The sequence below is a fragment of the Salvia splendens genome, chromosome 21 (genome assembly GCF_004379255.2).
Source record: "Salvia splendens isolate huo1 chromosome 21, SspV2, whole genome shotgun sequence".
Lineage (NCBI taxonomy): Eukaryota > Viridiplantae > Streptophyta > Magnoliopsida > Lamiales > Lamiaceae > Salvia > Salvia splendens.
The window spans coordinates 23,103,049-23,127,932 of NC_056052.1; the positions used below are offsets into that span (position 1 = coordinate 23,103,049).

General features: G+C 36.4%; 4 protein-coding genes across 6 annotated transcripts; 3 read left to right on the top strand and 1 right to left on the bottom strand.

Moving 5' to 3' along the window:
* Positions 1 to 986: 986 nt before the first annotated feature.
* LOC121784674 (protein TOPLESS-RELATED PROTEIN 2-like) lies at positions 987 to 9,543 on the top strand. Its single transcript, XM_042182874.1, has 25 exons — positions 987 to 1,751; positions 2,136 to 2,315; positions 2,405 to 2,518; positions 2,628 to 2,786; positions 2,943 to 3,123; positions 3,215 to 3,341; positions 3,437 to 3,546; positions 3,692 to 3,830; positions 4,006 to 4,115; positions 4,231 to 4,300; positions 4,407 to 4,480; positions 4,563 to 4,658; positions 4,731 to 4,826; positions 4,976 to 5,103; positions 5,895 to 6,129; positions 6,222 to 6,389; positions 6,485 to 6,592; positions 6,692 to 6,835; positions 7,108 to 7,218; positions 7,302 to 7,484; positions 7,612 to 7,740; positions 8,367 to 8,462; positions 8,574 to 8,759; positions 8,887 to 9,059; positions 9,148 to 9,543. Exons 1-25 carry the CDS (start codon positions 1,672 to 1,674, stop codon positions 9,332 to 9,334), a joined length of 3,384 nt encoding a protein of 1,127 aa, XP_042038808.1. The 5' UTR covers positions 987 to 1,671; the 3' UTR covers positions 9,335 to 9,543.
* A 223-nt stretch (positions 9,544 to 9,766) lies between these two features.
* LOC121783613 lies at positions 9,767 to 12,775 on the top strand. Its single transcript, XM_042181740.1, has 5 exons — positions 9,767 to 10,216; positions 10,883 to 11,205; positions 11,811 to 11,890; positions 11,974 to 12,032; positions 12,288 to 12,775. Exons 2-5 carry the CDS (start codon positions 10,894 to 10,896, stop codon positions 12,590 to 12,592), a joined length of 756 nt encoding a protein of 251 aa, XP_042037674.1. The 5' UTR covers positions 9,767 to 10,216; positions 10,883 to 10,893; the 3' UTR covers positions 12,593 to 12,775.
* A 704-nt stretch (positions 12,776 to 13,479) lies between these two features.
* On the top strand, positions 13,480 to 15,412 carry LOC121783475 (myb family transcription factor PHL11-like). The gene is made up of 6 exons (XM_042181560.1): positions 13,480 to 13,935; positions 14,320 to 14,396; positions 14,459 to 14,510; positions 14,725 to 14,782; positions 14,862 to 14,931; positions 15,022 to 15,412. The coding sequence occupies exons 1-6, from the start codon at positions 13,812 to 13,814 to the stop codon at positions 15,322 to 15,324; spliced, it is 684 nt and encodes a 227-aa protein (XP_042037494.1). The 5' UTR covers positions 13,480 to 13,811; the 3' UTR covers positions 15,325 to 15,412.
* Positions 15,413 to 15,745: 333 nt separating this feature from the next.
* Positions 15,746 to 24,633, bottom strand: LOC121784731 (protein ENHANCED DISEASE RESISTANCE 2-like). 3 transcript variants are annotated; one of them, XM_042182949.1, is made up of 24 exons: positions 24,393 to 24,633; positions 23,920 to 24,021; positions 23,470 to 23,826; positions 23,126 to 23,200; positions 22,244 to 22,297; positions 21,438 to 21,503; positions 21,201 to 21,304; positions 20,846 to 20,913; positions 20,644 to 20,760; positions 20,427 to 20,467; positions 20,212 to 20,312; positions 19,689 to 19,784; positions 19,062 to 19,126; positions 18,903 to 18,974; positions 18,613 to 18,768; positions 18,131 to 18,357; positions 17,993 to 18,032; positions 17,737 to 17,891; positions 17,525 to 17,626; positions 17,324 to 17,368; positions 17,102 to 17,242; positions 16,728 to 16,823; positions 16,242 to 16,343; positions 15,746 to 16,024 (listed from the first exon to the last, which is right to left on the bottom strand). In XM_042182949.1, the coding sequence occupies exons 3-24, from the start codon at positions 23,611 to 23,613 to the stop codon at positions 15,887 to 15,889; spliced, it is 2,205 nt and encodes a 734-aa protein (XP_042038883.1). In that variant the 5' UTR covers positions 23,614 to 23,826; positions 23,920 to 24,021; positions 24,393 to 24,633; the 3' UTR covers positions 15,746 to 15,886. The 3 variants fall into 3 exon arrangements, with proteins under 3 accessions (XP_042038883.1, XP_042038882.1, XP_042038881.1); XM_042182948.1 differs by having other exon boundaries at positions 24,224 to 24,633; XM_042182947.1 differs by having other exon boundaries at positions 23,470 to 24,111; positions 24,224 to 24,633.
* Between the last annotated feature and the right edge of the window lie 251 nt (positions 24,634 to 24,884).

Genomic DNA, 24,884 nt, shown 5'->3' on the forward strand with positions numbered 1-24,884 from the left:
ATACATCGATTAAATTGGCTTCATATTCTACTTTTGCTCTACACAAATTAGTTAGTGAAATTGGATAAATCGAATTAAAATGCCAAAATGGAATATGTTCAAAGTAGTTACTGAAATTGGATAAATTGGATTAAAATGACAAAATGGAATACGTTCACATGCAGACTTTCCATGCTATATTACCATATTAATAATAAGATACAGTATCTTTTTTTTCATAAAGAACAAAATATATAGAATTTGAAATAAGTTTAATGTAACTATGTAAGCTTTTAAAGCAAAGACTTAAATGTGTTTTTTTATAACATACGACTCAAAAGACAATTAATGTTTATTTATGCTTACAATAAAATACGAATAAAATGGATTTGTGAAAGGACATCACAACCATCAACAAAATTTCAAAGTCACGAAAAATATTGTAGGTGTAAAATTACGACTATATTTATAAAACCTTTTTTCATAGTTGGGGGTTAAAAGATTGAGGACCGAACCCATTGAAAAATTGGAATTTATGATATTTTAATCCTATCTATGACATCATTGAAAACTTGGAATTTGTGTTTGTGTAACTATCGCACAACCGAATATGGAAACATATGCCAGAATTTTTTATTGGTCTGATCACAAGAATTCTTATCCATATCTATCGTTTTGTAATATCACATGACCCATTACTAAACATAGTTGAAATTTCAAACTAAACTTTTTTTCTCACCCAATGTTCCAATTCCAGCTGATACAAAAAAAAGGAAATTGAAGAAGTAATTTTTACCTACCCTCAAAATTAGCAAGAAGCCAAAGCATATCCCCACAGTTGTCTACTCATTTCTGTTACTTTAAAATCCCATTTATTGTATTAGCAGAATTTAAGGTAAAAAAAACTCTAATCAGTAATTATGCTGTGGGCATGTCGTGATTTAGGAAGGGATAAAGTAGTAATTATGTCGCATATATAACAAGCGGTTGCTGTTTCAGAGGGAGAAACATAAGTGTATATATATATAGGTGTAGATGTAGATGTAGATGTAGGTGTAGATGTAGATGTAGGTGTAGAGAGAGAGTACAAAGGAGGAATGTGGGTGGGAGTGTATCTGAGAGAGAGAGAAAAGACAGTATAAAGAAAGGAGGCTTCTTTACCTCCAAGAAAAACCCTACCTTGTGGAGCCATTAGGACTGAATCTAATTTGTTTCCTTTTCCTTTCTCTAATGAGAATTATGATCCAGATCTATTAGGAGTTATCTTTTCTATTAGTTTTTGTGGGTTGGTAATTTGACGGGCTAGGCAGTGAGGTTTATATGATAGGTTTCGAGAAATGATGAGTTTTGGATAGTGAAAGGTTATTTTGCAAGAAAGTTTGAATCTTTGATTCTGGGGTATTTAAATTTTCAATATTTATTTGTTTCTACTTTTTTGGTATGTACAAGTATGGTAAATGCGGAAGTATGAATGTTTAGGCACACAATGCGATTTGAATTGTGTTATCTTTTCAAAATTAATATCGCTATGGTGTTCTAGAATTGAACGTTGTGTATCTGAGACGAAAGGAGTGTGTAGTTTATCTGGGAGTTGGTGACGTAGCCGAGGTGCTTGCTTTCTGACTATATATGTGATTTAACCACCATTGGAGATTTGCGCTGGAGTTGTTGGGCGTGCCCGGGAGTGTCACGATGTCCTCTTTGAGTCGAGAACTGGTGTTCTTGATACTGCAGTTCTTGGACGAAGAGAAGTTCAAGGAGACTGTGCATAAGTGAGTTTTTTTATGGGGTTAAAGCTATGGTTTAAGCACTGTTGGTTTTATCTGGCTAATGGTTGATTGTGTGCGATTCATAGAACTATCAAATTAGGGAAAGTAAAACATTTCTCTTTGTTGATAATATTCAGTATAAATCAGCAATTTGTGTGATGAAAAAGGTTGTATTAATTTTAGGCTTTTTAGCATATATGGTACACAGCAACTTCCTTTTGGAGCAGTGTACTGTTAATCTAAGCTGGACAAGTAAATGCATGTATTTATTAAGGGGAAATGTAAATGGCTGCTGCCCAGAAGTATGTTACATTAGTATATGTGAGTAGTCAGTTGGATTTTATGTTAATATAATGTCTAGTAAGTCTTGGCTCTTTATTGTTATAGGCTGGAACAAGAATCTGGCTTCTTCTTCAATATGAAGTATTTCGAGGATCAGGTTCAAGCAGGTGAATGGGATGAAGTCGAACGCTACTTAAGTGGATTTACAAAGGTTGAGGATAACCGATATTCAATGAAAATTTTCTTTGAGATTAGAAAGCAAAAATATCTTGAAGCCCTTGATAGGTACAGCTTCTTCAGAATTATGATGCAATGCTTTATTATTTTGTGCATTTCATTAATGTTTCTTTTGCAACTTGTCTCTATATTTTCAGAGACGACAGACCAAAAGCAGTTGAGATCCTCGTGAAGGATCTTAAGGTCTTTGCCTCTTTTAACGAAGATCTTTTCAAAGAGATAACTCAGCTTTTGACTCTTGACAATTTTAGGTAAGTTGGGTTTTATGCATATATAGTTCTCAACCTCATTGCAGAAATTTTTTATTTGTTTTATGAGTATTTAAAATATTTTGTGTAATGAAGGTTTACATGTTTCTAGGCAGAATGAACAGCTCTCCAAATATGGGGACACAAAGTCTGCGCGGAGCATTATGCTAGTTGAACTTAAAAAGCTTATAGAGGCAAATCCATTGTTCCGTGACAAGCTCACATTGCCTGCATTTAAGGCTTCAAGATTGAGAACTCTTATAAACCAAAGGTATGGACTAGCTTTCACATGTAGACTATTTATCTGCATTTCATCTGGATAGATGAGTTATGTTGTGTTGCTTCTTGCACTCTTGGGTTTGATTATTATATTAGATTCTTTAAAAATCTTGGTACCGATCATGCCAAATTGATCTGCCATTTTCAGTCTTAACTGGCAGCATCAGCTTTGTAAGAATCCGCGCCCCAATCCAGATATCAAAACACTGTTTACTGATCATTCTTGTGCTTCAAGCAATGGCACACGAGGGCCACCTCCTAATAATGCTCCTCTTGCCGGACCGGTCCCCAAACCTGGTGGTGTCTTTCATCCTCTTGGGGGTCATGGTGTAAGTAGAATGGTTTCTGTTAATGTTATATTAAGAATTTAGTTGCACATTCCTTGCATTCTAACTTTTTATTTTTTATTTTTTTTTGTAGCTTTTCCAGCCAGTTGTCTCTCCTCCTCCAAACGCTATTGCTGGTTGGATGTCAAGTCCCAACCCTTCGATGCCTCATGGAGCTGTCGCTGCAGCTTCACCCGGTCTCATTCAGGCATCTAGTTCTGGTCAGTAGTTAAAAATTTATATGTAACACGGTTACAGCTGGATACTTATTAAGAATGATGTCATAATGAGATAAGGTCTCCCTTATGATTCTCAGCTGCATTTCTGAAACATCCTAGAACTCCTCCTGGTGGTCCTGGTATGGAATACCAGACTGCTGACTCAGAGCATTTGTTGAAACGTCTTCGAGCTGGACAACCTGATGAGGTGTTGGAAAATATGACTGCTGTTCAATTTATTTGTCTCGCTATATTTTTCTGTGGCCAACTTTGCATCTGACTCTCTCCTTTATGCATACTAGAATACTTGATTGACCCATCTTCGTATTGTGACACACTGTTGATTTTACTAGGTTTCGTTTTCTGGTTCTACTCATCTGCCTAATATCTGTTCACCAGATGACCTTCCCAAAACAGTTGTGCGTAGTCTCAGTCAGGGGTCAAATGTGATGAGCATGGACTTCCATCCACTACAACAGACAGTTCTTTTAGGTTAGCCATTTTTTATCGGTCTTTTGTGTTGCTCTCCTCAATCCTTGATTTTATCCTCATTAAAGATCTTTACCTATTATATTGCTAAATTTTCCATGATGTCATGAAGTGCTGGTTGTATAATAGCGAATTTGCTATTGCTCAAGTATTTAACTGAATGCAATCTTGATTGCAGTTGGAACAAATGTTGGTGATATTAGCATATCGGAAGTTGGTTCCCGTGAACGGTTAGCTCTTAAAACATTTAAGGTTTGGGACATATCAGCTTGTTCAATGCCATTCCAAGTGAGTTCTATTGCTTATGTAATGTGCTTAGGTGGCACAATTGCAAGTTGTCCTTCATTTTTAGAGCTCATTTTTTCCTGACTTCTTAAAGACTAATTCCACTCGACTTATTCAGACAACCTTGGTTAAAGATGCCACCATATCTGTCAATAGATGTGCTTGGGGCCCGGATGGATCTATACTTGGTACAGAAAATTGTCATGTCAACAGAGCACAATTATTTTTGTAAATTTGTTAAAATCTACTTCTGCAGTTGCTGATTTATCTCGTTATAAATTTTTTGTTTTTAAGGTGTTGCCTTCTCCAAACATATTGTTCAGATATATACATATAGTCCTGCCGGAGAATTAAGACAGCATTTAGAAGTGAGCATTTTTCAAATCAAAACCCAATTTCAGATTATCTTATGTAGTACAAGTATTACTAATGACTTATTCAATCTTGTAGATTGATGCTCATGTAGGCGGTGTTAACGATATCGCCTTTGCTCATCCAAATAAGCAGCTTTGCATTGTTACATGTGGAGATGACAAGACAATTAAGGTATATAAATTTGACTTTCGTGAAGTCTTGCAACAGGATGCTTGGGGTTTTACTTGGTAAGTTGTGTCACAGGTATGGGATGCTGTTGCTGGCCGTAAACAATATACATTTGAAGGTCATGAAGCTCCCGTTTATTCTGTTTGTCCACATTATAAAGAAAATATTCAGGTATATGATTACATTTGACTTCCTTTTATGTTCCTGTGAAATCTCCCATTGAATATTGAATCCTATAAAAACTCTATTGGTATTTGGGGTCTGTTGATACTTGATATATAATAGTATACCAAAAGTTAACTATTCCTATTTTTCTGCAGTTTATATTCTCTACAGCCATTGATGGAAAAATAAAGGCATGGCTATATGATTCCTTGGGATCAAGAGTAGATTATGATGCCCCTGGACTTTGGTGCACAACAATGGCATACAGTGCTGATGGAACAAGGTGGTTATTCCCTTACCGATATTTCCTTTTCTAGGCATCCTGGTGCACCTTAAGTCCAGCACTATTATCATAGTTATCTATCCTTTGTTTCCCTTTTTATGGGTGACACTGTGACAGTCAGTAGGTTTGCAACTTTGCTTTCTGACAATCTGAAATTGAGATAGAGTCAGTATGGTAGATACATTGTATACATCTCTTTCTTTTATGAAGTTTGGGGAAATTAGGTAGGGAAGGGCTCACGGTTCTGCAAAATATCTTGTAGATGGAGAGCTCCAATGTCTGTGGACTATGCCTATAAATAACATACCCTATAAATTGCAGTATTCTCAAGGAATACCTAATTTGAATAATTAACTTGACTCAGTAAATGCAACAAAGAGATTTGGTCAGAGACTAAATGGAGTATATCTTAAGTTTGACTTCAACTGCAACTTAGTATTGTTTTTGGAACCCAAAATTTATTAGATTTTCAAGTTTTTTGGTGTTAAGGAAGATTTTGGTGGGTTTTTTACGAGGTTGAGCAATTTTTATTAGTTTATATTATATACAATGCATTGTAGAAATGTTGTTAGAGACACCCAATTTAAATAAACATCTTTTTTATTGAGATTTATGTCTCAGTTTCTGCACTTAGACTTCCCACAGGAAATTCCCGTTTTGTTCCTTTATTTTGTCACTTTTTTGAGGGGTAATTGCAACGTGTCCTATGAGCATTTTTTTCCTGAAAGTTTGTCGCTTCAGGTAGAAAATTGATATTATTGGTTAATTATTTATTGGAATATTCCTTCCAGGCTCTTCTCGTGTGGAACTAGCAAAGAAGGTGAATCTCACCTAGTTGAGTGGAATGAAAGTGAAGGCGCGATCAAGAGAACATACTCTGGTTTTCGAAAACGTTCTTTAGGAGTTGTGCAATTTGACACTACAAGGAATCATTTCTTAGCTGCTGGTGACGAGTTTCAGATAAAGTTCTGGGATATGGATAACACCAACATGCTTACTTATACGGACGGTGATGGCGGACTTCCTGTTAGTATTTATTATAGTCCTGTACGGTTTTGAGTTGTTATTGTGTGGTACATTAAATGATCATAAACTTTTCCTTTGATGCTTTCCTTTAGGCCAGCCCTAGATTAAGATTTAACAAGGAAGGCTCGTTGCTTGCTGTTACGACGAGTGACAATGGAATTAAGATATTGGCCAATTTTGATGGGCAGCGCATGTTGAGAATGCTGGAAACCAGAGCATTTGATGGTTCTCGTGGTCATTCTGAAGCAGTAAATACCAAAGTAAAAAAATTATATTTCTCTCTCTATCTAGTGCTTTATCCATTTTCTTTCTTATATGTGATTCCAATTTCTCCTATGCTACTTTATATCTACAGCCTGCAATTACTGGTGCATTAGGACCCATTGCTAATGTTTCCGCCTCTGCATCCCATGTCGTTGAAAGAACTGATCGAATTCCACAGTCTATGTCACTTGGCAATCTGGTAATGTTCAATTCAATGTTTATTTACTTTCCTATTCAGTAGGTGCATTTTACAATCTTGATCATGGACTTATTTACTCATTTCATTTGCATGAAACAGGCCACTGTTGATAGCAGCAGGGCTGCAGATGTAAAACCAAGGATTGATACTACTGAAAAAAACAAAAGCTGGAAATTCTCAGATATCACTGATTCATCTCAATTCAAGACTCTGAAGTTGCCTGACTCTCTCCCACCTAGCAAAGTATGATGTTCTGAAAATATGTTTGGTCTAATAATATTTCTTTGATCTCAGGAATCTGGAAAATTATTATTGAATGGGAACGATATTAATTGTCTTCTTTAGCCATTTTGGGCCCTGTCTGATGTAATTTTTATTTTGTAATGCATGTTAATATACTTTTCTTGAAAACTGCTTCTGATTGTCGATGAATATGATGACACACTCTTTGCCCGTGTTTCTTTGCTTCCTATCGTCCTTTATTCTTGTTGCCATTAACAAGCGTAATATTGTAGATTGTACGCCTCCTATACACAAATTCTGGTTTAGCTGTACTTGCATTGGCTTCAAACGCTGTCCATAAGCTTTGGAAGTGGCAGCGCAATGACCGGAATCCCACTGGAAAGGTCTAATTTTATTTCCAGTTCCATCATGAGACAATGCCAATCACGTTCATCTTTAATCTGGATTCTTTGATATGTATTTCCAGTCTTCTGCGACCAGTGTGCCACAGTTGTGGCAGCCTAGTAATGGGGCTCTCATGTCTAATGATGTAAATGAAGCCAAACCAGCTGACGATTCTGTTGCGTGCATTGCCTTATCCAAAAATGATTCCTATGTTATGTCTGCTTCAGGGGGAAAGGTCTCATTGTTCAACATGATGACTTTTAAGGTATATAAGCATATTATAAGAAATACATTGGACCGTTTTCATCGATTAACCAAAACTATTCATGACTTTAGATAGTTTGATTATTTTGGTATTCGAGTTACTAATATTGTTCGATTTATTTTTTCAGGTCATGACAACTTTCATGCCACCACCTCCTGCAGCAACTTACCTGGCTTTTCATCCTCAGGACAACAATATAATTGCTATTGGAATGGAAGACTCAACAATTCAAATTTACAATGTTAGGGTCGATGAGGTAAACTCTCTCTCTGACCTTTGATGAACAGATTTTTTTAATAAAATAGAGCTAACTGCTTATTACATTCATAATAGCAATCAACTGGGGAAAATTGTATTACTGAACCTTATACTGTCAAAAAGGGTTGTTTATCAAGTTATTCCAATTTCCAAGTCAATCTTTTGGGCATCTATCTACAATGAGGTTCACTTTCACTACCCTGTATTATCAAGACCTTTCTGGCAATGGAATGGCTATATGTTAACCTTTTATGAGCTTTTAGGAATTTTTGTTTTCTGATTAGCAAAATATTTTATGGGGCTGAAGAAATGTTATACTCCTACTTACTACTATAATCGATAGGTTACATGTTAAAATCAACCTAGTCTCAAGAACTTGTTTTATGCAAACAAATACAGTCTTTTTTAAGGCCTATAAAATTATGATTTGCAAAAATAGTCTCTTTTGTTGTAGTACTAGGTGGATGAGTGACAGTATAATGTTATGTAACTTATGTTATTATTCTAACGAGTAATGATGTTTTGCATCAGGGATCATCGCTTGCCTAACTACTAATGCTTGCTGTTTCTGATTAATTTGGATGTGTTGTTGGTTTACCCATCTCTTTGTGCGATACTCAATAGGTTAAAACCAAGCTCAAGGGTCACCAGAAACGGATCTCAGGGCTTGCATTTTCACAAAGTTTGAACATATTGGTATCATCAGGAGCTGATGCACAGGCACGTCTTCTCTGGATAGAGCTATCTTTACCTATTTTAGCATGTTTCTAGATAAACCCTTGATTTTGGTCATACTATCTAAGACAATATGCCCTTATATACTGAATGCAGCTGTGTGTCTGGATTATTGATGGATGGGAGAAGAAGAAATCACGGCCTATCCAACCCCCTCCGGGCCAACAAACTCCCCTGGTTGGAGAAACCAAAGTTCAGTTCCATAACAACCAATCTCATCTGCTGGTTGTTCATGAAAGCCAAATAGCAGTTTATGATGCTCAACTTGAATGCTTACGTGCGGTGAGTTTCTTGCTCAGTACCAGTAACTATGTTATACGTATCATATTAGTGACAAAAATAACTCTCACCCAATACTATATTTAGCTTTTCGAAAGAAACTAAGCTTTAATCATCATAATTCGTGCAGTGGTATCCGAGAGATTCACTCTCGGCCCCCATTTCAAGTGGTATCTACTCATGTGATGGTCTGTTGATATTTGCTGGATTTTGTGATGGTGCTGTTGGAATATTTGATGCTGAGAGCCTAAGCCTCCGATGCAGGATAGCGCCATCTGCTTACATCTCTTCCCCGGCTTCCAGGTACTCAACTTGAAGAAACTAGTGATATTTGACTCTGGTTAAAACATAATCAGAATATTTGACTGTTTAAACATGTGTTGTTGTGCAGCACCTTCCCCGTGGTTATTGCAGCGCATCCATCGGATGGCAACCAATTTGGTCTTGGCATGAGCGACGGTGCAGTTCATGTGATGGAGCCCTCGGATGGCGACGCGAAATGGGGCAGTGGATCGGCAGCGTCTCAGGAGAATGGCATCGCGTCGAGCAGTCAGCCATCGGAAACTCCATCGAGGTGACATTTTGAAGAAATACGAGAGACAAAAGCAACACGGATAGTTTAGCCTAATGTAAAGTCATGAGAATTGAGGGATCATTTTGTACGTCGTTGTTTAACCACATCACAAGATTACCCTGCTGCCATTGTCGCATTTCATGCTCCATGATTTCTACTTGTTTCATGCTTTCTAATTTTAAAAACAAATCATAGATCCTAATCTTTACATAACTCTCTCTCCCCTACTCCCCCCTCTGTCACATATATTATATCCCTAGCGCAAACTACAGATCTTGATGTGTACAAATGTAGCTGTCATCATCCTTGGCTGACTCCTCCGATCTTCCACCACGATGACGACGGGCATCTGAAGCTGTCGGAGCATATGTATAAATCCTTAGAGATGAACCGGAAACTCCATGACCGCTTCTGCTCCTTCGAGTTTCATTAAACATGAAACATTTTATTTTTGACACGAGATTTTATGTAGTGTTGTCGTGAGTCAATGGGGAGGGAATAAAACAAGAGAGATAAAAAAAAGTAGAAATAATGTTGTTTCTATTTTAGGAAACTGTTTCATTTTTAATGGGATAATTTAAAAAGGAAAACATTTTATTTTTAAAGAAATAGTTCAAGAAATAGTTCAAGAAATAGTTAAAGAGAGATCATTTTTCAAAGAACAACAAAAAGAATAATGAAATTTTGAAAATTATCTAATTTAATTGTAAATAAATCAAAATTTCTTTCCAGACAAAACTACTACACCTAATTTAATCGGGCAGAACTTGTATGGCAGCAGTTTTCACCCTACTTCTCCATTGTAGTTTCCATCTTCTCACTCTCTGTTCTTCCTCACACTCGGCAACCGAAGCTGCATTTATGCTGTAGACTCAGGAGACATAAGGTATCTCTGCCGGCTTGGTTTAAATTCTAAGATCTATTCTGGATTCTGTTCAGTAATTGCTTGTTTCTTTTGTTAACAAATGAGATATAGAGATAAATTGTCTCCTGCTCTTCACTCCGCGTTCAAAATGGTCTTATTGAAAATGGATAGATGATAGACTGGTAATGCATTGTAAATACAGTTTTGCTCATTAAACCAACAAATGTTGTCCGTTGATCAGTGATCATATCATGAATTACGTGAAAAATCGTATTTTGCGGTTATTTCTATATTGATAGGATCAAGCGGATGGTGCTGAATTCAACGCGTATAATGTTGGCCAAGAGTTTCACCCTGAAATTTAAATAAGGCGAACTTGCGCTATATATATTACTCATGTTTGCTCTCCGAACTGTTCGATAAATGTCCTCAACGAACTCTATTTCTGATTAGCTCATGAAACCACGATCAACTAGTCATCTCCTGTTTGCCTGAAATTGTTATGTCATTATGGAACTGAACTGCTCATTTATTTGAGATTTGGATTACGTGTTGTTTCTATCGTGTGTAGTGTTCGTGTCTGAGAATGTGCTGAAGAATTAATGTCCATGGAAACTTTTTCTCGACAATGTGATTGTAAGAGGTTCTTCAGTCTCATTCATGTAAATTTTTACTGTTTAATTTCAGAATAAATATACATGATGCATCACTTCATGTCCAAGGCTTCGAGGAGGATATTGTATTCGGTTGGAGCTCTATATGGAAATGCCCCATGTTCTTCCATGGCCACAAAACATTATTTTAGTGTAGTACCAACTCTTCAAAGGAATTTTGAGAGTATGCAACCAACGCCCAGAAATTTCTGGAACTGGGGATCACTGGAGTTCTGCAGGAACTTGAGCTTTGCGACTGGGTTTGCACCTTTGAAGGCAAAGCCTTTGGAGACAATCCTTGATGTTGAAAGGGCTAAGAAGAAATCACCTGAAGAACTCGCTGACATTTGGGATGATGTATGTTTCTAAAAATCAAATCTAATGTTGTTCTGACCCCTTTCTGAAGCTTTGCTTTCTCCGTGCATCTTTACTTCATTCAAGAAAGCATAAAAAAATTGACAATTGCAAATTTCTGATTATGACTTTCCCGTGTTTTATTTCAAACACAGTGCTGTTACTGCATTTCTGCTATTTTTTCTTGCCGCATAAGGGAGCAGCTCAAAATTCGTTTAAATATTTGATTTAATTAGTTCATGCTTGAAGACTTTAGTGCCTGCTTGCTATTTTAATACACAATATCTATGTTGCAAAATAGCCAAAGGTTTGAATCCTCCATGTTTAAGAGATGTGGAGCATGTCGCCATGTCCTGATTTTGAATAATTATAAATCTCAAGTCTTTTGGGATAGTATTACCCATGTACAGTAAATTGTAATAGTAATTCAAGCATTTAATTTTTCAGTCTCGATGACATAATATCCAAATATTCCTGTGGTGTTCTCTTACTCGCACATGCTTTCTTATAAATTGTCTAAGTGAAGTCTAGTAGTAGTTTACTTGTTAATCTTTTTCTTGCTAGTGATTACATGCCTTTCTGCTCATAATCTGGTGCTGGTATTGCAGTTTCATTTGGGAAGGGGTCATATTGGTATATCAATGAAAGCAAAATTGTACCACCTGTTGGAACAAAGAGCGTCAGATTGGTAGTAGTCTACCTTGTTTTTGTTTTTTGTTTTTCTTATATGTCTTTGTCCAAAGATTAATGATCTTGTCGCTTTCTTTGCAGCCGATATTTTGTGATTCCAGTGTGGAAAGGAAGTGGGTACACCACAATGTTTGTGCAAGGTTAAGAGATTACTTCTTTGTGGTTTGTGCCATAATGTTAAGGGCGGCCTAAATTGTTAAAAATTAAAAGTAATGACTCCAACTTCTTTAATGGTCTTTATGATAAATCACAGTATGCAGATTTTACTGAACCCCGCGTTGAGTTGGTGTGTCTGTAGGACAAGAGTTGAGCTTAGCTTAATGCCATACATTGTTTTAGATGTTCATAATATCCGTATTGTGATTCCTTGTGTATCGAACTTGTTTGTCTTACAGTAGAGATGCCACACATGCTTTTCACTGGTCTTGAAGATTATAAAGCAAGAGGAACCCAAGCTGCTCCATACTTGACAGCGTTGTATTACAAAGAATTTGCAGAAAGCAAGGACTTGGTGCTTGTTCGTGGCGACATTGTCTTCACTAGCAAGCTGAGTGATGAAGAAGCAAAGTGGCTCATGGAGGCTGCACATTCGTTCTACCTGAATGATGTCAGGTATAAACTGGTCGAGCGTTTCAACAAACAAACTCGCGAATTTGAGTTCAAGGATGTTTTGCAAGCCTTAGAGATGCCGATACTGTAGTCCAATAGAAACAACCATGCATTTTTGTTAGCTATGAGGACAGGAGGGGCAATGCCAATATTGAAAGACCAAATACTGCTTTGTTCTTATATTTCCAATCTTTATATCATTGTTTTTATTTGTAATTTAGAGGTCAGGATTCAGACCAAAAAATTGATGAGTTATTGTCTTATTAGTGAGTAACAAAAATGACTGCTTCTTGGCTGCTGTTGTTTTTATGGATGTACTAAAATGTTTCATACCATGTATGGAGCAGCTAATAACGTTAATGCGTAAGTTGTTACAATACACATGGTGCCTATTATATAGTTAGAAATATAAAAACAAATTGATTGAGCTGAATTTAACACATAATAAATGAATGTATAAAAAATTATTATTATTAGTTTTTTTTATAATTACTTTCTCTCTCTCATAAAAGTAAACTCATTCTAGTATGTCCATAAAAATAATCCACTTCATTTTTTGCTAACTTCTTTCAGAGTGGGCACATTCTCCAATAAATTTGTCACTTGATTTTCCTTTTATTTTATCAATTATACATTAAAATTTATGTTATCCCAAATATTAATTTTTTCTTGTTGTTTGGGAGAATGGTGCATTTGAATTTGAATACAAGGAAATTTGATATGCTATGAGTCTGACAGGCAATGAACACCCAATGGCTGTCTTCAATTTAGAAGGAATATTCGTTTTCTCAGATCTGCCGGCGGATATTCCGCGCTGCCTTACACGTGTCAATGGTTCCACATTCTCATCGACTTGAAACAACAAGGAGACTTCCTACTCCGCGTCACACCAGATCAAGATTCTTCATTTTTATATTACTATATTCGGCAATCATGTTTTTTCAGATTCCTCGCCGAATTTATCTCCCCATCTCCTTTTTCTTTAGTGCCCAACAAAACCCACGTAGCATAAATCCAAAAATTCGTGAATCATGATATTTTGTGTGCCTATATATGCCTATACACATGAATGCATGTTTCTATTTTATTGCACAAATATAAACAGTTGAAAGTTGAAAATCACGGGCTTGGTCTGTTGTTGGGCAGTCTTAATTCAAGGAAGGCTGATCTCATCTTTCTTCGTCTCTTCCTCGTACTATAACTTCATTAATCTTTACATAAAAGATGTAGTGTAATATATGTCAACACAAATATATCTGTATACTCCCTCCGTCCCATAGAAATAGGCACTATTTCCTTTTCCGTTGGCGATGGATAGAATGTATACTGGCGGAGGAGTGCTTCTGACGAGAGACCCAAAGCCGCGGCTGAGGTGGACTGCTGATTTGCATGATCGTTTTGTCGAGGCTGTCACCAAGCTTGGTGGCCCTGATAGTTGAGTACTCCATTTTGCTGCTCCCTCACTTCTACTTCAGTCTACACTCTGTGTGTGTGTGAAATTTTTTGATTTTTTTTAGAATTTCATTTCTTGATTCTCTTTGCTGATCAAGTATGTATGTTGGAGTGGTGTCCCAGCAAGAAAAACAGAGATTGTTGATGGCGTAAGGGATTTTTGGGTTCCATAAATGAAGGATATTTGGCAATCTAGTTGATTAAGAATTTCATGAAATTTAAGGGATCACTCCACCTTTCTCTAATTTGGCATACCACTACTTTTGTGTTGTGGTTGGGAAGGCATAAAGACTATCTAGAGCCAATTTAAAGCAATATGCAAATACAGTAATTTGTTTGTTTAATGAAAGTGGATGCTGTTTTCAGAGGCTACTCCAAAATCAGTTCTGAGGGTGATGGGGCTCAAGGGACTCACATTGTATCACTTGAAGAGCCATTTACAGGTAAATTAGTCACTCGTTACACCAACTTCCTTGTCATTTTAATCGATTCATCTTGGGTGCAGAAGTATAGGCTTGGACAGCAGCATTCCAAACAACATAACACAGACAACTTTGGTGAGTTTCCTTATGCTAGTAGCCTAGTTTCATGACTATCTATCATAGGAGATCTGATCTTCACATAGGAGATTCACTGGAATATCTGAACAACGAGGCTCATTTTTGAGAACATCAACTTCAATTTGTATGATCATTCACACAGTTGTGTAACACTTACCATTTTGCTTCATGTAGCTCTAATTAGTTGGCTTTCTGCTATACTTTTTTGTAGAAAATCCCTTCATTGTAAGTACAAGCACTAATTCATTGAGCATGAACATTGAACAAGGGTAGGTGTTGCACAACCTCAATCCATACCTTTAGATGATTCCTCTGATTGAAAGTAAGAAATTTAAATATTATGTACAGAGAAATCCCCCTTGTTGAAGCAGTTAGGTGCCAGATTGAGGTGCAGAAAACACTAGAAGAACAGCTTGAGGTAAACTTGTTCAAGAAACATAACAACTCCGTTCTATCTCTAGCTTAGGTTTTCATTTTGATGTAGACGAATTCGTATTCCTACAAACAGGTGCAGAAGAAACTGCAGATGAGAATAGAAGCACAAGGGAGGTACTTGCAAGCCATACTCAAAAGAGCTCAGCAGAGCCTTTCTGCTAACACGAATCACTCTGATAGCCTAGAATCGACAAAACCTCAGCTAACGGACTTCAACTTGGCCCTATCAAGCTTCATGCACACGGTGAATGGAGACAGTGGGAACGGAGATATCATCGAGGATACAAAAGACGTAAAGATCAAGCTTGAAGGGCCTTCCATTGAGTTTGATCTCAACTCCAGAAGTGGCTACGACTTCATTGGCATCACAGGATAAGGATGAGGATGCATTTTGCTAGTATACACTAGGCTAATATTGTACTCCATATTTTTGCATGACAAATGATGATGATTTCGGACGGGAAGTTGATTTTTTGAAGGATATTTTTCATGCAAACAACTTTGTTGATGATGTCAATTTTGAGGACGATGCAAATTTTAATACGAAATTAGATAATAAGACCTACATAATTAATCGTGTAATGTGTGGGTGACGAACTTCCTAAAAATAAAAGTGGATTAATTTTAAGGGCCGGACAAAATTAGCAAAAAGTGACTATTTTTTCAGGACGGAATGAGTATTATGGTGTACGTGTACCATACAGTGAGGAACAATATCACCAAATCTAAAGGCTTAACTCAAATCCCAAGTCCAGAACATCATAAATTTACAAATAATATGAGGATGCTAAAAATGCTAAAGTAAAATCAAGACAATTTCACTGCATTGAACTCAATTGTCAGGAAAAAATCATTTCTACATGGTGAGAATTAGTGATATTGAATATTGAATGACTATAGTAGTAGTAGTATATGTACTTGAATAGTAGTAATATCGTTTATGTATCCATGTTTTCACTTTTCAGAGAATCTGAAGGATCGGTCTCCAGCACCGGCACAATAGCTGATGATAATTCTATATGAGAGACTCTCACAGCACCTATCAGCCGCTCCGGCAACTCGTTTGTACTGTTGGCCTGACCATTACACGCAATCACATCATCGGTATGATGACAACCATTTCGTCATACAGAATTTAGTACTACTACAAATTAGATTAGTTATTAACATTTTCAATCCTAAATAATCATATCATCCTGATGCATAACCAAATTGCCAATCACAAGGCCGGGACTCCATTTCTAAGTTTCTTCCTCACAGATTATCTGAGCAATTGTAAATTGGATTTAATACCTGTATAAGAAAAGCCATGTCAACCACAAGTGTCGTAATAACGCCAACCACAAGGCCCAGGACTCCATTTGCCACAGTGGAGGAACCGATATCAATATCAACCTACACAAAAAATTATAACCAAAGAAGTGGTGAGATCAGTCGATAAAGGTGAACGAGCAACGTTGCTCTAGTGCGTTGTAAGTATATGCTAAGGCCACTAAGAATCATCCTACATTATCCAATATTACTTGTCTTGATTTCAAATAGGTGGAAAACCAAAGGCCACTGATTCTTTTGGTTTCAAGTGGTCAAATGCAGGATGTTTATGCCACCTAATGATGTTGGGTGTGATTTATACAGCTCTTTCTTCTCAATGCATCAAAATATACAGTGAATAGATTTCTAATTCTTTCAATATCCTACCTCCTAGCACTAACCATCTTACCCACCAAATTATAAATCCTCAAGGTAAACAAGCTCTAAAAGTACAGAAAATAGCCTTACTTCCAAGTACTTCGGACCGCGGATATAGTTGCAATCAACTGCTTTCCCTAGTAAACAAGGAGTGCTGCCGACACTCTGGCGTACAATCCAAGAACCCTGTATGATTTGTAACATTAATAAATTTAGAATGACATTAGACTGCATGGAAATAAGAACAAGATTTTTAATATCTGCAATCAGTACAAAGCCTGGCATCACGAATTATTCAGTAGGTTACTAATGGTTATAGCATCAAAGGCATTAACGAGTCAAACAAGTACTAGCTCCATAACATCAAACATAGTTGGTTTCAAACAAGTGTTTTAGCAATAGGCACTAGTAGCTCCTCATCTGAGGGACTAGGATTCCCTTGCAAATGAACAGAAGAACGCTACCTTAGGTACTGAAGGAATAAGCTTCAGTCTGCTATTGCGGAACTCATCATCTCCATCAACAAACCTCTGCAAAAGAGATCCCGGTACTAGTTCCTTGGTCACAAAATAAAATACCATGCTGTAATGTGTCGATCCAGGTACCTAGGAGAGAATAAACTCATTAACTGTTCAAACGACCATACAAAATTAATAGGATGGTAGTCAGCAACATAATCAACTCACTTGAAGATTAAACACAATAGAGAAAAGTCCTTTATCTGAAGCAACCTAAAACAAAAGAAACTGTATTAAGTTATATATCAAGAGCAAGAATGAACAAACAAAAAAATAATCAAATAGGCAAACCAATTCCTTCCAAAAGGTTTGCATTATCAGAAAGGAATTCAGATCTACTGAAAAGATAAATCCACCATTGAAACTCACCTGAGCTGCACAACCTGGGCGTCTAGCTACATGATCCATTCTTTTTTTATCTTTAAACCAATCTACAGCAACTAGATCCATAAGATGTTTTCCTGCAGGAATCTTCAGAAAAAAGTTGCAGAATTCCCATAAGACTCTTTGTTAAGCAAATTTAAGCAGCCTAGACTGCAAGTAGAATGCATCTATAATTACAACAAACAAGAAAGTATTACTTTTGATTTGTCATAACAGAACCGCTTGCTACGAACTCTGAAGTTATTTCCATTAGACAATGTCCAACAGTTGCGAGCCTTGTCATGATCATCACGTCGAAGGTTACCGGAGAATATGGACAAATCTATTTGGTCTGTGGACTCTTCTTCATATCCTAAAGTTTATCAAAAGTAAAAAGAAAAACTTTTGAAGTGAATCGCAGTGCAGCATTAGCATAATTACATATCACTAAGATAATCATTAACGTAGATATACCAGTTCTTTTGTCTTCAATCTCAAAGGTAGACGGCATAGCCTGCAGATGTTACAGAAACCCAAATTTTAGTATATACCTTAACTATAATATAGTACATATCTTAACTATAATATAGAAACATAAGTCATTTCAGGAACCTCTTGATCAGCCTGAAGATCTTCATCGTCATCAGAGTATTCATCCAGTAAAACAGAATTTCTGTTTGCTGCATGTATTTGATCAAGTGAAGGACTGTGATGATGAGCAGATGACTGGAGTTTCTTACTTTTCTTTGAAGAGCTGGATACTGATGTCATATTAACCATAACAGGAATGCGAGGAGCCACAGGTCTGTCATCAGTTTGAGAGTAATATTCTCGCAACCCTACAACAGAAGCGAACCAAAATATCATAACTACAGAGAGCACACCAAATTTACAGAACAGAAAATCGAGATTAAAGATTAGGGTCAGGAAAAGAGATATTGCTCAACCGAACATAGAAGCACCAATTTGAACTTAATTTGGCTACATGAGCATTACAGAATTATTTGAGAAGCTGTGTAGAAATAAATCTGAAAGTGCAAAGGATAAAATCCTCTGCATCTCAAGAATCTAAATCATATAAAAAGAGATCTCACCAGCAACACTATTTAACATTTGAAGGAGACAATGCTGCTGAAATGATGATACATAACCCACTCCCCAGCCTTTTAGATCAATTTGCATAAGATGCTGGACCTGTGTCCTGGGCCTCCCATTACGGGGTTTCAGAGGTGAAATATTGTACCCTCCACCTGCAATTGGTTCAGGTGAATCTTTCAGCATGACGATAACATAAAATAAAGATTGTAGAAAGATTCAGTTACACTAGATAAGAATGATCGAAGAAACAATTGTGTATATAGTAATAAAGCTAATCTGAATTTACTTTCAATATGAGCTCGCACAAATCCAGGTTGAGGACCACAATTCTCATGCTCCCTAGAACGGAATAGCACAACTGCAAAGTAACATAGATTAAACCAGAGAGATTTGCACTAAAAAAGATTATAAGCACATAAAAGAGGTCAGACACTAAAACTTTTACCATAGCTCCCGTCATCATTCCGACGCCAATAGCGCACATAGCAGAGGTCACGAGGCCATACAAACCTGTAATGGATTACAATACTTTATAACGACTGTTGATGGTGCAGCATGCAGATGCATTTAAGTAATATACACACAAGTATTTTTTGGGATGGCATATGTGTTATTACACCTTTAAATAGGGAACAGACCATTGAACTATACAAACCACATAATGCCACCATGAAAAAGGCCGAAAAGACATAATTTTGTTTTTTGGGATAAATTTGGCTCGTTGGCAAATAAAAGAGAAATTGAGAGATCAATCAATCCTACTAAGGAAACAACAAGGGCACAAAAGCAAGGTTTAATCTCCAATACTGATCTCAAAAACCTAAAGCGAAAGATTTTTTTTAGATCTAAAGCAATGATAATTGTTAAACCATTTGATATATGAATGTTAAAAGTAATGGGTAGTGAAACATAGAAACAGAAAAAAAAATTTAAGAGGTATAAAAAAAATGAAAATGGCTGAGTATAGTATCATTAAGAAGGACAGTCAATTGCAGCAATGCTCAGGATACAGCGCTGAAGAAAATGTAAATACTAACACTTTTTAGAAGAAGATATGATAAGGGCACATTACAGTGGGAACCAGTCTAACTGAAGCCTGTGGTAAAGTATAGCTGTATGTCCATCTACTTCTTCCACTAAGCTACCATACTGGAAACTGCAATCCCACCTACATGCATAATACACTTCCGTTAAAGCCAAAGATCAAAGATTATTATTTCTGACCTACACATACTGAAAATGTAAATTGTCAATTGAGAGATGATGCATTACTCCAAATTGAGACAAACATTATTTGTATTTCAGCATAAAGAATATGACCAACTCTACATACTTCCCATAGTTTTTAGAAAATGCAACCTAAAAAGGATACACAAATTGACTTAACCCAATAAAAAGTTATGAACAAGTCATGAATTTTCACTATTGCAACCTCCTTGAAGATCATACATGATAGTACTTAGGCAAAAATCAACAATCCTTGACTAACCTGTAAATTTTCCTTCTATTAAGCATTTCATATCACAGACCGCTTCCAACAAGCAACATAAGCACAAACTTAAAAGTTCTCAAAACTGAATTTTAAAGTGACCTACTCGCATCGTGTCGTATCCATGCCCATTATTAGTTCAAATATTTCTTCACAGGTTGCTTCCACCACCCCAACAGCTTTCATTGCTCTACTGCAGCTCTTTGGCTACATAAATAAACTTTGTAAGGAACAAAAACTTTTAAAAAAATCCATGTCGAGCCCATACAAAACAACTTCAAAAATATGTTGGGCAGTACAACACAAAGAAAACATTCTTACAAGAATATCCACTTCATCAAGCTCCTCAAAAATCCGAAGACCTAAAAGTTCACATGAAAAGAAAATACAGTATTAGAAGTTAGAAACTTTCCCATATATAAAATAACTAATCAAGATAATATTATTCCACAAATTATCCCACGACTAACTACTAAAAGGTTTGTAGGAGTCAACAACCCATTTATCAAATTCAACTTAAGTTAAGATATAAACACACCGTTTTGGCACTGGAGAAGGCGCCAATGCTTTCTAGAAAATGCTTGGTTGTTTGAATTTTGATTAACCAAATCCGAATCAAATTCCTTTGTCCAGTCGTAAACAGACTCCGGGGGGCCTGCTTCGTGAAAAACCATTTGTTAAGTTTCAGTAATATTACAATAATTCTATGGAATCAAGTGGACATGTTAAAGAAGGAAGACCATTTCCTATCGTTGTTCTACGTAACAAACTTCGATGAGAATCATCTTCATCTTCTGCAGCACTATACCTAGAAAAATAAATTATCAAACAAATTTAGAAGGGGAAAAAGCATCAGAACAGTATAGAAATAAGTCAATAACTGCAGCAAAAGCCCTCCAATATTCATTGTATACGAAATAAATATATGCCAGGATCAGAAACCATCCATCACCTGCCGAATAACCCTCATGCTTAGCAAAAACCAAAGAAGATTTTACAAAATATAGAAAAGCAATTATTGAATGTGGAGTATAGTAGAAATACATTCATCTTTTGCAGATAATACTACTAAAGCCTCATTCAGATAATACTTACTGACTATCATGCTCTGATGATGAAGCATTCCTCCCATTATCTACTCCCGATTTATATTCGAAAGAAATGTATTTGTTACCATTAGTAGCTTGAGATTCTTGATGCTGCATGTCGAGAACAATATGTCAGCTTTTTCGGCAACTAAAACACACAGTGATGTATGGTGTCTTTTAAGAAAAGTCACTTCAACAGTTATACAATAGCAAATTATGGAAGAGTCAACAAGATAGGAGAAACCTGATCAATAACAGATTCAATTTTTTCTTTCCAAATGAGTGCCTCCTGAATGTTGAAAGCTGCCATCTGGAGCCAGGATTATCAATATAAAAGGGTGGATTCAAAGAGAAGGAAGATGACAAAGTTAATTGCTGGAAATAGCACCACGTTTACCTAAATTCACAATTTCATACGACCTAAGCATCGTAGTTATAACCACTTAGAATTATTTCCAATTACAACATCCCCAAATTTTATTTACAAAACCTGCATTGTTTCATTTGAAACAAGATGTCGTGTTAAGAGTACATGCTGGATATATTGTGTTGATAAAAAGCTGGGATGCTGTATGCGGAACCACGGGAAGCAAGTTCAAACAGAATTTAGACGGCTCAAAACAACACAACTATATTAATCTATGCATATCAATGTTGACTTCGTTCAGTTCTTGTGTTCTTAAACAACTTAGCAAATCTTCCCCTATGAGCATTGCTCGAAAGTCAATAAACCAGAAGCATCATGGTCATTCTTTAAAAACAAGCGTTTGCACAAGAAAATTATGTCATGACTATTCATCAATTAAGTCCTGTTAATTGAAATTCTTGTTGCTCAGAATGTCTCATATTCTTGTTTAACTAAAAATATATTCTGAAGGACTTATCAGGGTGTGTGAATAATAACTCCTCTCAAGTATATCCAAGCAAAGGCTTTTCACATGTATGGAAAACAATATTATGATAGGATCCCTAATGACTCACAGGAAACATAATAGCAATGTTGACGAAATATAACAACTGCAGATATCCCCATATGCAAAAGTAACGCACCGTAATTCGATTATATTTCTCTTTCTTGTTGTAAATAGACAGAACGTACACCATCTGCAAAACATTAGAGCATGTTATAAGTAGGCACCTGAAGAAAGTATTTCTGAACATACTGTGCACATGCGCCAAAAGGAAAAAACCCTTAAAAGGCCAAGATAGATGGAGAACGGGAACAAAGTAAGCATTCAACCATCAAGTAACGAAAAAGATCAGAAATCATAAACGTAGCTAGTAAATTATGCCTGATGCTGGTGGACTCAGCTTGACCTACTAACAATGGACTTCTATGGCATACTAGCTGAATATGCTGCATACTCTATTATTTTAAAAAGCCAATTCAGTAAATTATCTGCCACCCATTACCATTCCCACAATCGTATTTGTCATCCAAAACCAGCACAATGAAGTATAACTAAATTCACACTCTCAGAGCACAGTGGAAACAACAAGGGACATGATCTACCGAGGGCCAGGCCTTAGTACCAAAATAGAATACCCTGTCAAGAACATCTTGAGCCCTGATCTAATGATCAAATTAATTTACAAGTACACATTTTCTCCATTGAAGTACCAAAAACCAATGCATCTTCATCTTATAGAGGGAATTCCTCCCACAACAATATTTCAGCATGTAAGGACTCAAGTTTTCTGTCGTAAGAACAACAAACTGAACCACAATGTTCTTAATTCTCACAATAACTGAAACAAGGATATGTTGAACAAAATCATCCAAGAACAACTCTATTTTTAGGACATCTCCTTAGAGAGTGAAATAGTAATTAATTTTTCCATTGTGAAACCAAATCATGAGATCATACAAGGTAATAATCTAATATTCAGCAAGGATATAAAGAAGATAAAAAATTGGAGATTTAAGCTCACATGTCCATTATGAGTCTTCAGTCCTCGGTCCTCCACCCTACAGTTGCCATCTATAAGAAGCGTCTTGGTAGGCACCTTAGCGCATAAGAAGGACAAGCAATACAAAAATAAGTTCACTATTGATTGTAATCAATAGAAATGGCAAATAGTTTCCCTCTAAAATAGAGAAAATTGGTTAGCTCCAATCTGTATCAACTAGGCAGTAGGATTTCCTTTAGAATTTGAACTGCAGCTATCTTAAATGAATTATTAACATATGCTCCTTGTTGGTGGAGGAAGAGGAAAACCATATCACTATGAATATTAGATACGAGAGGCAAATACTTGTTAGAAAATAAATTTACCACATTGTCTTGGGGTTTCTTCTTGTAATACGCCAACAACCTAGACTCTAGCACAAAATATCGCATGTGAATAAACGATCTTCCAATCTTCCGACGCCCATATCTCACCATCCATCCTTCATAAACAACCTTCGGGTTTGACATCTCTGGAAGTTGCAAAATTTTCAGCAAACTTCCCCCAGACCCGGTGTGCCTTCTTAATCTCCGAACAAAATCTTTGTATACTCTTCACAGTTCCAGCAGCAAATACAAACAATTCTGGAAGCTCAGAGCTACTCTTCACTTCTCGAAAGCTAATCAAGCCTATGCTGCTCCAAAAGGATCAGTTACCGTTGATAAAATGGAAAGGTCCCCGATCTTGGAAAACCGAATAAATTTTGATTCAGACGAAGAAGAAAACACTAATCGCCATCTCACGAAATCAACTTCTTAAGTCTAGAACAGTTATACCTGAAAACTAAATTACCACATCTAAACACAAAATTGACCGCAATTCCTGTCAAAAACCGCACCAACTGATCACCGATCGCCTCCAACACCAGCGATCTGCTTCTGCTAAGTCCAAAAAACACCAACAGCTCACAATTAGAGCTAGGAATATGCCAAACCAGGCAGGCAGCTACCGCGTGCAGGTGTAAGACTCTCCACGCCCATACATACATTCAAGCACGTCATTTACGAGAAAAATACCAACACATACAAAAATAAATAAATAAATAAAAAATAAAACCAGAGAGAAAAATTGGACCAATACATTAGTGGCGCCCGTGCCAAAATCTTCACAATTCAGCAATTAACACAGGCAAATCCGCAATTAAGTGGTGGCGTGAATAAACGAGTGCGTGTATTTATGTGTGTGAGAGAGAAACACACGTATACATCGTAAATCCAGAGAGGAGAAAAATTAGGGGAGTTAATTTTACAGCTAGTGATCTGAATATTTTTCAGACGCGGTAGAAAAACGCCGGCAAGTTCAGGGGAGTTTGAAAAGCAGAGGAAAAAACAAGGAATTTAGGAAAAAAGAATATACTACTCCGCCATTTTTTGGGGGTTTTTTCTTTTTTTGACTTTCATTTCAACCTGCAGTGCAGTGGGATTACCAAATTAAATTTGTTTTTAAATTCGGAAGTTGAATTGAAAGTGGACTGTGAGTTGAGAATGGAGTTTTCTTTTCTTTATGCGAAGGGATTATTTTTTGTCTTATGAATGAGCTACAAAATGAAGATACTGTGATTAACATTCCTACTCTTAATTAATATTGGAATGACACATTTTTAATCAAAGTTACATAAATATTTAGTTAGTAAAAATAAATTAAGAAGTTGGATTATATGTCGGTTCACAGACAAGATCAAATCATCAAATGTAAAAATTGAAGGATGTGATTATGCCATTTTACATGTTAATTCATCCAC

What these genes read in the sequence shown, in the direction of transcription:
- LOC121784731 (XM_042182949.1), bottom strand. Translation starts at nt 23,613, where the DNA reads ATGTCAAACCCGAAGGTTGTTTATGAAGGATGGATGGTGAGATATGGG. An exon ending in GAATGATGACGGGAGCTATG is followed by an intron (nt 18,975 to 19,061) that starts GTAAAAGTTTTA and finishes GTTACTTTGCAG; the next exon opens with TTGTGCTATTCCGTTCTAGG. An exon ending in AATGTTAAATAGTGTTGCTG is followed by an intron (nt 18,358 to 18,612) that starts GTGAGATCTCTT and finishes CTTCTGTTGTAG; the next exon opens with GGTTGCGAGAATATTACTCT.
- LOC121783613 (XM_042181740.1), top strand. Translation starts at nt 10,894, where the DNA reads ATGATGCATCACTTCATGTCCAAGGCTTCGAGGAGGATATTGTATTCG. An exon ending in TCGCTGACATTTGGGATGAT is followed by an intron (nt 11,206 to 11,810) that starts GTATGTTTCTAA and finishes CTGGTATTGCAG; the next exon opens with TTTCATTTGGGAAGGGGTCA. An exon ending in GAACAAAGAGCGTCAGATTG is followed by an intron (nt 11,891 to 11,973) that starts GTAGTAGTCTAC and finishes CTTTCTTTGCAG; the next exon opens with CCGATATTTTGTGATTCCAG.
- LOC121784674 (XM_042182874.1), top strand. Translation starts at nt 1,672, where the DNA reads ATGTCCTCTTTGAGTCGAGAACTGGTGTTCTTGATACTGCAGTTCTTG. An exon ending in ACAACAGACAGTTCTTTTAG is followed by an intron (nt 3,831 to 4,005) that starts GTTAGCCATTTT and finishes TCTTGATTGCAG; the next exon opens with TTGGAACAAATGTTGGTGAT. An exon ending in GAGATGACAAGACAATTAAG is followed by an intron (nt 4,659 to 4,730) that starts GTATATAAATTT and finishes GTTGTGTCACAG; the next exon opens with GTATGGGATGCTGTTGCTGG.
- LOC121783475 (XM_042181560.1), top strand. Translation starts at nt 13,812, where the DNA reads ATGGATAGAATGTATACTGGCGGAGGAGTGCTTCTGACGAGAGACCCA. An exon ending in ACATAACACAGACAACTTTG is followed by an intron (nt 14,511 to 14,724) that starts GTGAGTTTCCTT and finishes ACTTTTTTGTAG; the next exon opens with AAAATCCCTTCATTGTAAGT. An exon ending in AGCATGAACATTGAACAAGG is followed by an intron (nt 14,783 to 14,861) that starts GTAGGTGTTGCA and finishes TATTATGTACAG; the next exon opens with AGAAATCCCCCTTGTTGAAG.